Genomic DNA, 14,012 nt, shown 5'->3' on the forward strand with positions numbered 1-14,012 from the left:
AAAGTGAGATACTATAACAATATGGGATAACCAAGGGACAGCAAGAGAGATGAGAGATAACATAGTACCTTAAGAACAACAATCATTCATTATATGGCTTATGTTTCTATATCCTAGAGATCCTTTCATTTACCGTCATACTACATGGCCTTTTGTATCAAAGTTTTGCTCTATTGCAAATCTCTGCTAGGAGAGCCCAAGGTTTCTACTGATTATGACAAATGAGGGAAACCATTGAGCCTAAGTTCCTTTGAGTCTGGCTTACTTCACTTAATATGATTTTTTCTAAGTCTTTCCATTTCCTAAGAAATGGGGCAATGTCATTCTTTCTGACAGCAGCATACAATTCCATTGAGTACAAATACCACATCTTGTTGATTCACTCATCAACTGAGGGACATCTAGGTTGGTTCCATATCTTTGCTGTGGTAAATAGTGCTGCAATGAACATTGTTGTGCTGGTGGATTTAATGTGTCCTTGTTTCTGAATGATTGGGTAAATGCCAAGTAGTGGAATTGCTGGGTCATAGGGGAGTTCTATGTTTAGTCTTTTAAGGCACTACCATACTGCTTTCCATAGTGATTGAATGAGTTTGCACTCCCTCCAACAGTGTATAGTGGTCCCTCTTGGCCACATCCCCTCCAGCATCTGTTGTTATTAGTTTTCTTGATCCTGGCCATTCTAATTGGAGTGAGGTGGAATCTTAGAGGTGTTTTGATTTGCATTTCTTTTATGAGCAGACATGTTGAGTATTTCTTCATGTGTCTATAGGCCATTTTTGTTTCTTCTTCAGAGAAGACTCTCTTTAAGAATATGTCCCATCTTTTAATGGGATGGTTGTTACTTTGGAGATTAGTTTTTGAGAGATTCAATTTTTTGAGCTGTTGATATATTTTAGATATGAAGCCTTTGTCCATTGTATGGTTGGTGAAGATCTTCTCCCACTCTGTAGGCTTCCCAATTAATTTACTAGCTATGTCCTTTGCCATACAAAAACTCTGCAGTTTAATTCAGTCCCACTTATCCAGCCTTTCTCTGATTTGTTGTGATTCTTGGTCCTTATTAAGAAAGTTTCTACCTGTGCCAAGGAGGCCTAGTGTATCTCCTATTCCTTCTTGTAAAGTTTTCAGTGTGTCAGCCAGCAATTCCACTACTTGGCATTTACCCAACCATCCAGAAACTATGGTATACTAAATCCACTACTACAACAATGTTCATTGCAGCATTATTCACCATAGCAAAAATATGGAACCAACCTAGATGTCCCTCGGTTGATGAGTGGATCAACAAGTTGTGGTATTTGTGCACAATGGAATTCTATGATGCTGTCAGAAAAAACGACATCGCCCCATTTGTTAGGAAATGGAAAGTCTTAGAAAAAATCATATTAAGTGAAGTAAGCCATACTCAAAGGAAATTAGGCTCAATGGTTCCCCTCATTTGTCATAATCAGTAGAAACCTTGGGCTCTACTAGCAGAAATCTGCAATAGAGCAAAACCTTGATACATAAGGCCATATAGTATGAAGCTAATTGAAAAGACCTCCAGGATATTGAAACAAAAGCCATAGAATGAATTATTGTTGTCCTTAATGTACTATGTTATCTCTCATCTCTTTTGCTGTCCCTTGGTTATCTCATATTGTTACAGTATCTCACTTTGTTATCTGATATATTGGATTTATTTGTATTTGGTTATTTGAAATTGGATAGGGAAGGGGGTAAAACCAAGATGGGGGGGTGGAGGGGAGGGTAGTGAGGACCAAGACATGTGAAAGGGTATCAATATATGTGAATTAATGCACCTTCTATCTGGCAAATATCATGTAACCCTTTTATTAATTACAATAAAAAGAATTTTAAAAAAGTGATAGAACTGAAAGCAGCTCTCAACAAATCCACAATTACATACATAGACTTTAACCCCTCTGAAGAATGGCGAAAGAACTACTAGATAGGAAGTCAGTAAGGATTGGAAAAGCCAAACACCACTACCAAAGGGTAGGATATAATTGACTTTATTTCAGCTGAGCACGGTGGCTTATGCTTGTAATCTTAAGTACTCAGGGCGCTGAGATCTGAGGATTGTGGTTCAAAGCTAGCCTGGGAAATTAAAGTCTGTGAGACTCTTATCTCCAGTTAACCATAAGAAAACCGGAAGTGGGGCTGTGGTTCAAGGGGTAGGGAAGTAGCCTTGAGCTGACGAGCTCAAGGACAGCGCCCAGGCCCAGAGTTCAAGCCCCAAGACTGACAAAAAAATACTTTTTCAAACAGAAGTTTATTTCGAGTGACCATAGAATTTTCATTAAGATGGTCCACAATACATAGCATAAAACAAACTTAAGCAAATCTTAAAGAATGGAAATCAGATAATGGAATGAAACTGGAGCATAGTATATTTATAAGTGGCCAAAGAGGAATGAATATTAAAATAGAATGCACTGAACAGAATTAAAATTCAACAAAATGCTTGTGGCACATAGATGACACAGTGCTAAAAAGGAAATTTATAGCACTATATGCTTATATCCAAAATTAAAGGGCGAAATCCATCATCTAAGTTGCTAATATAACTGAAAAATCAGAGCCAAATAAGCACAGAGCAAACAGAATAGAACAAATAACTATAATAAGCTGAAATAAAAAGCAAATTTAAAGGGCAATAAAGGAAAGTTGTAAATAAACTGTTCATAAATTTGCTGATTTCAATGAGATATACTTTTCTTGCAAAACCAAAAGTACCAGGATTTAGTCCATAATGAAGTAGAAACTATTGATAATCTTATACAGAGTCCTCCATTTCCTGTGGAGGACATATCCTCCAAACCTGACAGATGAAACTGCTAATATACTGAATACTATATGTACTAGACTTTCTCATACTATAAGTTTAATTTATGCATAGCACATGATGTGAGATTAGCAATAGTAACTGACAATAAAATGCAGAAGTTAAGTGAAAGTGATCTCTCTTCCTTTCAGACATTTGTATTGCTTGTATTGTTCTCTCCTCACCCTACTTCTTATAATGATAGTGTGAGAATATATCTGTGATGAAGAGTGATAATCCAGGCACTGTGAAGTATCTCATAGTATGGATACATTGAACAAATGAATAATAATTTGTATCCTAGGTGAGATGTAGTAGGAAATTCAGTACATGATTTTTCCATACTACTCAAAATGGCATGTGATTTTAAATTATGAATCGTTTATTTCTGTCAAAGGTACAACTCAAGTTTATGAGTATCAGCCATGAGAGAAGAGCCAAATGAGAACATAAGGTTTTGGATTCAAGTCCCAGTACTGTATAATAATCATAATCATAGAACCTAGATAAATTCATTGAGGTATGATATGAGTGAATACCTGCACTGTAAGGATGGGCAAAAAACTTCTAAATATTAAGAACTTAAAACAGAGATATTTGAGCTGGGTGCTGGTGGCTCACACCTTTAATCCTAGCTACTCAGGAGGCTGAGCTCTGTTGAGGATCATGGTTCAAAGTCAGCCCTGGAGAGAAGTGCATAAAAAATTCTTAACTTCCACTCAAAAAACCAGAAATGGACCTGTGGCTCAAAGTGGTAAAGCACTAAGCTTAAGCAAAAAGGGTTAGGGAAATTGCCCAGGCTCTGAGACAGAGAGGCAGAATGATAGCAACCAGAGACAGAGAGGGGCAGAAAGGGAGAAATTTGATAGGAAGTAGCATATTCCCCAACTGTAATTCTTTTATAAAACTTCTGCTTTTCTTTAAATAAGTGCAAGTTTGTGTGTGTGTGTGTGTGTGTGTGTGTGAGAGAGAGAGAGAGAGGGGGGGGGGGGCATGCATGCCAGTCCTGGGCTTGAGCTCAGGGCCTGAGCACTGTGCTTGGATTTTCTCAAGGCTCTACCACTTGAGCCTCAGCACCACTTCTGGCTTTTTTCTATGTATGTTTTACCAAGGAATCGAACCTTGGTCTTCATGCATGCTATGTAAGCACTCTACCACTAGGTCAAACTCCTGGGCCCAAGATTGTTTTTTTATAGATATTCAAGCTTTACAGCAGCTAGTTTCATATTATTGAATTTTGGCTATCCAAAATCTGTTCCTAACAATTACTAATTCCTTTTACTTTGTAGGTCACCATTTGCTGCTGTGACAGACTATTCAGTGACACGGAACAATGTTATACAGCTCTGCTTGGAATTAACAACAATCGTGCAACAGGTATTGGCTGAAAAGATTTGTTTCTTCTATTTTTTTGAATTTTTATTTAATTTTGTTATTGTAAAGGTGATGTACAGAGGGGTTACAGTTAAATAAGTTAAGTAATGCTTCTATTTCTTTTTTGATTGTGTTACCTCTTCCCTCACTTTCTCCTAGTTTTTCCCTCCCAACTTCCTCTCCCACAGGTTGTATAGTTCATTTTCAAGAGTGTCTCATGAGTAGCAGTGCACATTTGTTCATCTATTGCCCCACCATTTCTGTTCTTCCCCTAAGCCTCCCCAAAACAGATAAACTCATGTTCAAGACAAAAGGTACAGAACTCAAGCAGTAACAAAGGAGAAAAACAAGACATCAAAAAGCAAAAAAAAAAAAAAAGGACAAAAGAAAAACAAAAATAACCTCGTTTCCATTTATTTTTCTTTGCTTTTCTTTTGTTGTGAAGGTGATGTACAGAGGGGTTAGTCATGAGTAATGAGTACATTTCCTGTCAAACATTGTTACCCACTCCTTCAATTTTCTCTCACATTCCCACCACTCTTAGCTCCCCCTCCCCAAGTTGTAAAGTTCATTTCCAACCTAGTGTTTTGTGAGTATCATGGTTGTATTGGTTTACCCTCTCTTCTTATTTCACCATTTTTGTTCTCGTTCCCTTCCACGAATCAGATAAAATGTATATACAAAATACAGGGTACCAGAATCAACAACTGTGACTTACCAGGGTCTTGTTTTTGTTTCTTTGAGTTTCATTTCAATAAGCATCGTTTTATATGATCATGGACACATCACTTTACTATTAATTATGTATCTCACCAATGACAAGTAGTCTGTTCACTAAGAATGTATAAAATATAGGCTTGGAAGTTTCAGGTTCTAATGCAAATGGTTCTAAAGTGTCAAATATATAAGGAATCATTGGAAAACTATACATATGTACTACACACATACCAATAAACAAATATGTTATTTTTCAGGACATAGAAAATGAATGTGAACTTCTAAGTATTCTTTACCATGAGAGCGTAGCGTCTATTAGACTAACGATGAATATAATTATACAATATTGATTCTCATAAGATCAAGTTGTCCTTTCAGATAACAATCTTGGATTTTTACTCAGTGTTAGTTTCACAGATGTTCGTACACACAGAAAAATGTACATAATGGCCTTTTAAAAATGATCTAAATACTATACCACTTCTGGGTGTCTACCCTGAGCATCGTAACCCAGGTAATGATAAGGATACCTGCACAGCCATGTTCATCACTGCATAATTCACAATAGCCAAGTAATGGAAACAACCCAGATACTAAACTACTCATGAATGGATACAAAAATGTGATATATATATATATATATAAAATGGAATTCTACATAGCCAACAGACAAGATAAAATAATGACATTCGTTGGGAAGTGGATGAAACTAGATCAAATCATGTTGAGTGAGACAAGTAAAGACCAAAGGAACAAAAGGCACATGGTCTCCTTGATATGTAGATATTAGATCTGAACAGTGCAAGAGTGATGACTCAATATTTGGGTACCCAAGGTCATTGACACGATCTTGGACATATAAATATATAGACATAAAAATCTATGATGGGATATATCTTCTATAGACGTAATGTTATATAGATTGATATGTATCTATGACATACAAACTCTCAGCTTAATTTTAATTATGTTCTAAAAATCTATGTGCAGGGATTGCATGTAGAGATTCCCTTCTTGAACACTTGTTTGTTAAACATTTGAAATATGATGTAAAAATCAATGTTAATAAAATCTTTTAATATAAAATGATCTAATTACATGATCTGAGTTTTTAACTTTGAATAATCCTGGAAACCCAAAATGTCTTGAAAGATCTAGCACATAATATAAAAATGTTTAAATAAGACAAAGAGAAATTATACATGGTGATGTGAGTTTACTAGTAGATACACAGCAGAAATTTGAATCTGATAATACAATAAGTTGAGGAAGTCTGAGGCCTGATCTAGCATTCTCTTAAGTCTGATATTAATCTATTACCACTGCTCCTTTCTGAGCATCATCACTATCATTCAATAATGAGGCAGAAATACTGGAAGCAGATGATAATATATAGTGATGGAGATATTTGGGGATAAATTTGAGACTCATTATTTACATTCTTTGACTTTCATTATCAAGAATTCTTCTGAAGCTGGGTGCGGTGGCTCACACTTACAATCCTAGCTAATCAGGAGGCTGAGATCTGAGGATTGTGGTTCAAAGCCAACCCAGGCACTAAAAATTCCATGAGACTCTTATCTTGCACCAGAAAAACAGAAGTGGCACTGTGGCTGAAGGGGAAGGGTGATAGCCTTGAGCTGAAGAGCTCAGAGACAACGCCAAGGCCCAGAGTTCAAGTCCCATGACCAACAAAAAAATGTTTTGAATTGTTTATGTGTTTGTTTCTGGTTTTCTGGACAAATATTCTACACCACTTGAGTTATACTCTTAATTTTTTGAGTCCCTCCCCCCATTTTAGGGACTGATCTCAGTATTTCCTTGCTCACGGTTGGTGCTTTACCACATACATTTCGTATGTGAGTTCAAATTTTAAACTAGGTTGGCTCTGAGCTGTAGTCCTCTGATCTCAAAATCCTGACTAGCTAGAATTGCAGGTATGACTTTTATTGTTTTGAATAGGGTCATGCATTTATGCCTAGGCAGGCCTGGACTGTGATCTTTCTACTTATGCTTCCTGCATTGCTGGGGTGACAGACAAGTGCTAGCGTACTGACTGCGAGCTCTATATCAACAGTAGACCCAGACTTAAAAAGTAGATGACAGGTTTTTTTCTCTAAGGTTAGCACTCTATCACTTGAGTCATAGCTCTATTTTTAGGGTTTTTGGTTAATTAGTTGGAGATAAAAGATTTTTATACTTACCTACCCACCCAGCCTGGCTTCTTTCCAAAAAAAATTATTTTTTATTATCTGGGTAATGTATACAGGGGTTACAGTTACATTTGCCAGATAGTAGGTGCATTACTTCTCACACATTGATACCTCTTTCTTTTTTTTTCTTTCTTTTTTTCTTTCTTTTTCTTTTATTGTAATGCATAAAGGGCTTACAGTTATATTCACCAGATAGTAGGTGCATTACTTCTTACACATTGATACCCCTTTTCATGTTTTTGTCCCAATTTCCCTCCTCTCACTCCCTCCCAATTATCTTGTTTCCCCCCTGCCTTCCCTATTTCAAATAAACAAATGTAGATACAATCTCAGCCTCTTTAGTAAATAGGATTATAGGCATGAGCTACTGGCACCTAACTGAGTGACTCTATAGCTAATGATTCTAAAACTAGAATAAAAGTGCAATAAACATTCTGAAACACTGTGCAAACATATGATAGCAAAGTGTATATATTAGTGAAAATTTACATATAGACATAATATATTACTGTTCATATAGTATCTCTTAATATGCTATTTTTCCACTGTTAGGTGATATCATCTCTTATCAGTACTAAGATTTTCTGAGCTCTAATCTATTATGGTCCGTATTACCAATAGGAATTAGGATTAATGGATAAAATAATAAATTCAAATAGTTAAGTGTTTGGTTCTTATGGTGAAATCATCAGAGATTTAGTGTACACTCTACTTCTTTTATTTTCCAATTTCCTAAAATGAATTTGGTTTAAGTAGACAAGTGAATGCTCTATATAGTGAAATGATGTTACTTTAAATTTTATGAAATGACATTTCAAAGACAAGTATTAATATTATTTATTTTACTTTTTTTCCTTTGCTCAAGGCTAGTACTCTATCACCTGAGCTGCTGTGTCACTTTTAGTTTTTTTTCTGTTTACGTGGTACTGAGGAATCAAACTCAGGGCTTCGTGCATGCTAGGCAAACACTCTACCACTAAGCTACATTCCCATCCCTAACATTATTTTAAAATGCAAATTACATAACTTACAAAGAGTCTAATTATCAAGTAAACTATTATGTATGTACTAACCAATGCAATTGCTTAGAATGGTATTAGTATCTAAAGCACACACCAAATGCATGCTGCCAGTTAAAAAGAGGGCAATTCAAATAAGCAAGGTGTAGACTTCAAAAAAAGTATCTAGGGCATGCATTTATTACCAGGCTTTCAAGAAATCTCATCTGAACAGTTATGATAGTTATGCTTTGAAATGCACTGTGCTTCAAATTATTTTCCACTCAACTTTAATTATTTTTATTCCCTTTGCAGCAAAATGAGATGATCAATATCTAAAAATAAATGGTCACAAATGACTTTTTCCCTCCTAATGCAAAGGGATGGTATTATGAAATAAGTGAAAAGTGATTCTTGATATTGGTCGCTTATGTTTAAAATAATACTAAAATTAGAAGAATAAGATAATGTCAGTTTCTTTTGAAAAACTTCACTTGGAGAAATTTATTTAATCTACCTTGTCTATTTTACTTAGTGTCAGATTTGATGAGTTCAGATAGTTATATCTAAAGTCTTTAAAGACATTTTCTCCAACACATTCTTCCCCCAATAAAATTCATTATAACATTTTTGAGGAAAAAAGGGGAGAAACTAGTTTTAAAATATTAAATGGAAAGTATTCTCACAAAGAAGTGAAGCTTCATTTAGAATGCTGTCAAGCAACTGAATCAGAAAAATGAGACAGGTACCCACGCACTTCTTGTCAGCATTGGAATAATTGTCATGATGCCTGTCTTAACAGGTATCACCATAACCTGAAATTATTTTACTGTACCATTTTTATATTCTTCATTTCAGACACAAAGCAATGAATTATATTGTCACTAGTTAAGAAATGAACATAAAGGTGTTGATTTGAAAGGTAAGCTTTGATGAAATTTAGGATACTTGGGGCAAAGGATGAGAATGGGAACAGTAAATTTGAGAAGATGATATTGGCTCAGTTGCTTCATGATCCTTTACAAACCTAAATGGTCACACCTCAAAATTATTGTGAGAATTATTATGAGAATTGGATGTAATTAAAATGGTTCACAAAATTCAAATGAAAGACTTGAAATTGAAGGCAGAATTATGAAATGAATAAACAACAGAGACTTACTAAAAGGTAATAGAATAAGAATTTCATTTTAAATGATAATTATATAAAGACTTTTTTCCTCCTTTGAGTTTTGGTTGGTTTCCTTGAATTGTGTTTACAGTTAAAAATGATTATAAATGAGGGAAAAATGCAAATGTTGTAAAATATCATATTTTCACACGTTGAATACAGATTGAAAACTTCCCTTTAAAATTCAAGTCTGGCAATATGATGTTAACTAAACTGGGCCCCACTGGTTTAAGTTCATTGAACTTTCTTTACATCCTCTCTAAGACTTCAGTTGTTAGCCATTCTAGATCCATTTTCAATGTGGTTTTTGTCACTGATTGTTTTAATAGTACTGGAAATATTTTACAGAAAATTATAAAAAGAAAAACAATTGGCCAGGAGTTTGGCCTACTGGTAAAGTGCTTTCCTAGCATGCACAAATACCTGGGTTCAATTACTCAATGCCTCATACATAGAAACAAGTCAAAAGTGGTTCTGTGACACACGTGGTAGAGCACTAGCCTTGAGAAAGCCCAACAACAGTGCTCAGGCCCTGAGTCCAAGCCCCAGGACTGGCAAAAAAGAAAATTATACAAAACAATCATTCCAACTTTATTATACAGAAACAACTGTTTCCTGGGCTTTTCATACATGTCTATGATATAAATAAATATCGATGTTAATTTAAGTTGTTAGTCTAATGTTCTGAGAGTTGAATTATTTGACCTTTTTTCCATTTTTACTTACCAAAATTACACTATTTATTTCTAAGTTTTTATTCATGAAAATAGAAAAATATTCTTTAAAGATCAATGTTGAAAATTTTTGTTGGGCAATATTACCTACATTTTATGTATGTGCTTTCTAGGCATTTGGGTTAACTTTATAATAGTTTAAATACAAAATGAAAGTAAAAAAAATCTATGAGCTATTCGACAAATTCACACTTTAAATAAAAATATAGATGAGTATACTGAATGTAAAACCCTTTTGAATTTTGTTCTTATTGAAATTTTACTAGCTGATCTTTTAAATTTTAAGTTCTTATTTTCTCAAGGTAAATACTTGAGAAAAAAACAAGAGCTTTCCCATGACTTATTGAACTGTAATTTATTGTTCAATGTTTTAGATTACATATTTGCAAATGCTTCAGATATTGAAGAATTTAAATAAGTAGCATAGAATGGATTTTAATAAAATTCCTTACTTATTCAAGGAGATTTGGCCTGTAAATTTATTAGCAATATCTATATATTTCCTTTAATTATATTGTTGGAATACAAATATAATTGTACATTTTTACCTTCTTTGTTAACACTATATGCCATTTACTCATTTTTTAAAGGATTTATTAACGTTTATTTTTACATCATATTTTAAATGACAAGTTTAACATACAAGTGTTCAAGGAGGGAATCTCTATTTAAAATCACTGGGACTTAGTATTTAGAACTTAATCACAATTAGGCTAAGGGTTTGTATGTCATAGAAACATATTAATTTATGAAATAAGACATTATGTCTATAGAGTCATAGGTTTTTATGTCTATATACTTATGTTTATATTTCCATTACCATGTCCATAGCTTTGGGTATGCAAATATTGAGTCCTTGCTCTTGTACTCTTTGGATTTAATAGCCACATATTAAGGATACCATGCGACTTTTGGTCCTTAGGTCTTGACTTGTCTCACTCAACATGATTCACTCTAGATTCATCCACTTCCCTGCGAATGCCATTATTTTATCTTGTCTGTTGTCTATGTAGAATTCCATTGTGTATATATACCACATTTTCTGTATCCATTCATCTGCAGTAGGGCATCTGGATTGTTTCCATCGCCTGGCTATTGTGAATAGTGCAGAGATGAACATAGCTAGCAGGTGTCCTTATAATATCTTGGGTCACGATGTTCAGGATAGATGCCCAGAAGTGGTATGGCGGGATCGTAGGGAAGGTCTATTTTCAGTTCTTTAAGAAACCTCCACACTGCTTTCCAGAGTGGCTGAACTAGTCTGCATTCCCATCAGCAGTATAGTAGGGTTCCTTTTTCTCCACAACCCTGCCAGCAACTGTCATTGTCTGAGTTCAAAACCTTGGCCATTCTTGTTGGGGTAAGGTGGTATCTGAGGGTTGTTTTTATTTGCATTTCCTTTATGACCATAGATGATGAACATTTTCTCATATGCTTTTCTGCCATTTTAATCTCTTCTTCTGATAGGTCTCTATTTAGTTCCCTTGCCCATTTAGTGAATGGTTTATTGGGTTTTGGGGGGATTAGTTTCTTGAGTTCCCTGTAGATACTGGATATTAAGCATTTGTCAGATGTATTGTTGGTGAATATCTTTTCCCAGTTGGTTGGCTGTCTCTCTAGTTTTGCGACTATGTTTTTATCTGTACAGAAACTTTTTATTTTTAGGTAGTCCCATTTATTGAGTCTCTCTCCAATCTGTTGTGACCCTGGGATTCTGTCCAAATCAAGAAAATGATCCCATTCGCAATAGCCCCCAAAAGAAGAAAATACTTAGGAATATACTTAACCAAAGAAGTAAAGGAATTATTCAATGAAAACTATAAAAGCCTAATGAATGAAATTAAAGAGGACACTAGGAAATGGAAAGACATCCCATGCTCATGGCTAGGGAGAACCAACATACTGAAAATGGCTATACTGCCAAAATTGATATACAAATTCAATGCAATCCCCATCAAAACCCCAAAGACATTCTTTACAGAAATAGAAGATATAATCCAAAGATTCATATGGAACAAGAAAAGACCTAGAATAGCCAAAAACAATTCTAGGCAAAAAGAGCAATGCTGGTGGTATTATAATACCAGACTTCAAACTCTACTATAGAGCCATAATAACAAAAACTGTTTGGTATTGGCACAAAAACAGACCAGAAGATCAGTGGAACGGAATATAAGACCCAGAAATAGAACCACATACCTATAGTCAACTTGTATTTGACAAAGGAGCCAAAGATATACAGTGGAACAAACACAGCCTATTCAATTATTGGTGCTGGCAAAACTGGGCAGCCACATGCAGAAAACTAAAAATTGACCCTAGCCTTTCGCCATGCACAAGCGTTAACTCAAAGTGGATCAAAGACCTCAACGTCAGACCAGAAACCGTGAAACTGCTACATGATAAAGTAGGAGAGACAGTGGAGCTCATAGCCATTTACTCATTTTAAGGAAACATAATGTGGTGGATTTAGACAGGACCTCGTTTTGAGTAAGTTATACTGGTTTTGTGTTTTGAGGCATGGTAAGGACTTGGAAAACCTACTTTGTATTTATGATATTATTTGCCTTTGCTTATAAAACTAGATCAATACCCTGTTGCATTTTTCCAGGGTTGTGAATATTAGAAGCTGATTTGGTGATTTGGCATTTAGTAGGGGAGCTCAATAAAAGGCTGTTAGAGGTATCTTATGTAGCAGAAGAGACTTTGGGCACAGTAAACTTAACTAGTTGTTTACTTTCTTTGGGGGAGAGAATCATAAGAGATTTTCACAATGTAGCCAAGGCTGAACTTCAACTCACAATTCTGCTATCCCAGCTTCCCTGGAACTGAAATTACAAATGTGCACCTCCACACCTGGCCCTTCTTGTACCACACAAAAGTTTTTTTGTGTGTGTGTGTTTTTTTTTTTGCCAGTCCTGGGCTTGGGCTCAGGGCCTGAGCACTGTCCTTGGACTTTCTCAAGGCTTAGCACTCTACCACTTGAGTTACAGCACCATTTCCAGTTCTTTTTTTTTCTATGTATGTGGTACCGAGGAATTGAACCTGGGTCTTCGTGCATGCTAGGCAAGCACTCTACCACTAAGCCAAACTCCCGGCCCCATACAAAAGTTTTTTGTAGGAATAATGCCCAATTTATTTTTGGTATTTACTGGCCTTGAGACCACCATTTGTAATGAATGTTTAAAAACACAAACATAGTTTTTTGCTAGGTGCCTGTGGCTCATGCCTATAATTCTAGCTATTTATAGGAGGCTCAAATCTGAGAATTGTGGTTCAAAGCCAGCCCAAGCAGGTAAGTCCATGGGCCTCCTATCTCCAATTAACTACCCCCAAAAGCAGGAAGTGGAGCTATTGCTCAACTTAGTAGTGTTAGCCTTGAGCAAAAAAGATCAGGGAAAATACTCACATGTTGAGTTCAAGGCCCTGGTATGGCACCAAAAAAAACAAAGCAAAGATAAAATAAAATAAAAAAGAAAGAAAAAGAAAATGAAACTTTTGTTTGGTTTAGAATTTTTTAGATCTTAATGTAAATTGATTGTCATAATTTATATTTTGGAATATATTTTGAAACCTTCATGTTTAAATATAATATAGAAATTAAAAGTTTGATTATATATGAACTTGATGCACATAAATAGATTTTAAAAGGGAATACTTAAAATATGTAAAGGTAGTATGTAGAATATGTATTTTCAAAGGCCTTTTAAGATCAAGCAGTAATGAAATATGTAGAAATTTAATGGGAATCTAGAGGATACCTAGGTATATGAAAACCCAACTAGCATAATCTCATAGTCATTTTGAGCACTTTACTATTTTTACTCTACACTCAGGGTTAGTATTTAAACTTTCCTAAATCAGACATTCTAGGTGACCTGAAAATGGAATTAGAGCTTTTGGGATTGAAACTAGGACATTTTAGACCAAAAAATTAGGACAGGCTTTATATATAATTTTCAAACAATATGAATT

The 14,012-nt window shown here is 35.0% G+C and overlaps 1 protein-coding gene across 5 annotated transcripts in view; it reads left to right on the forward strand.

Moving 5' to 3' along the window:
- Nucleotides 1–14,012, forward strand: part of Cnksr2 (connector enhancer of kinase suppressor of Ras 2) — a 239,510-nt gene that overhangs the window by 48,582 nt on the left and 176,916 nt on the right. For all 5 annotated transcript variants that reach the window (XM_090326745.1, XM_090326749.1, XM_090326748.1 and 2 more), the window contains exon 4: nucleotides 4,120–4,207. In XM_090326745.1, the coding sequence (XP_090182871.1) occupies nucleotides 4,120–4,207 (88 nt within the window). The remainder of the gene's footprint in view (nucleotides 1–4,119; nucleotides 4,208–14,012) is intronic.

The sequence above is a fragment of the Megascapheus bottae genome, chromosome X (genome assembly GCF_031878675.1).
Source record: "Megascapheus bottae isolate mThoBot1 chromosome X, mThoBot2.hap1, whole genome shotgun sequence".
Classification (NCBI taxonomy): domain Eukaryota; kingdom Metazoa; phylum Chordata; class Mammalia; order Rodentia; family Geomyidae; genus Megascapheus; species Megascapheus bottae.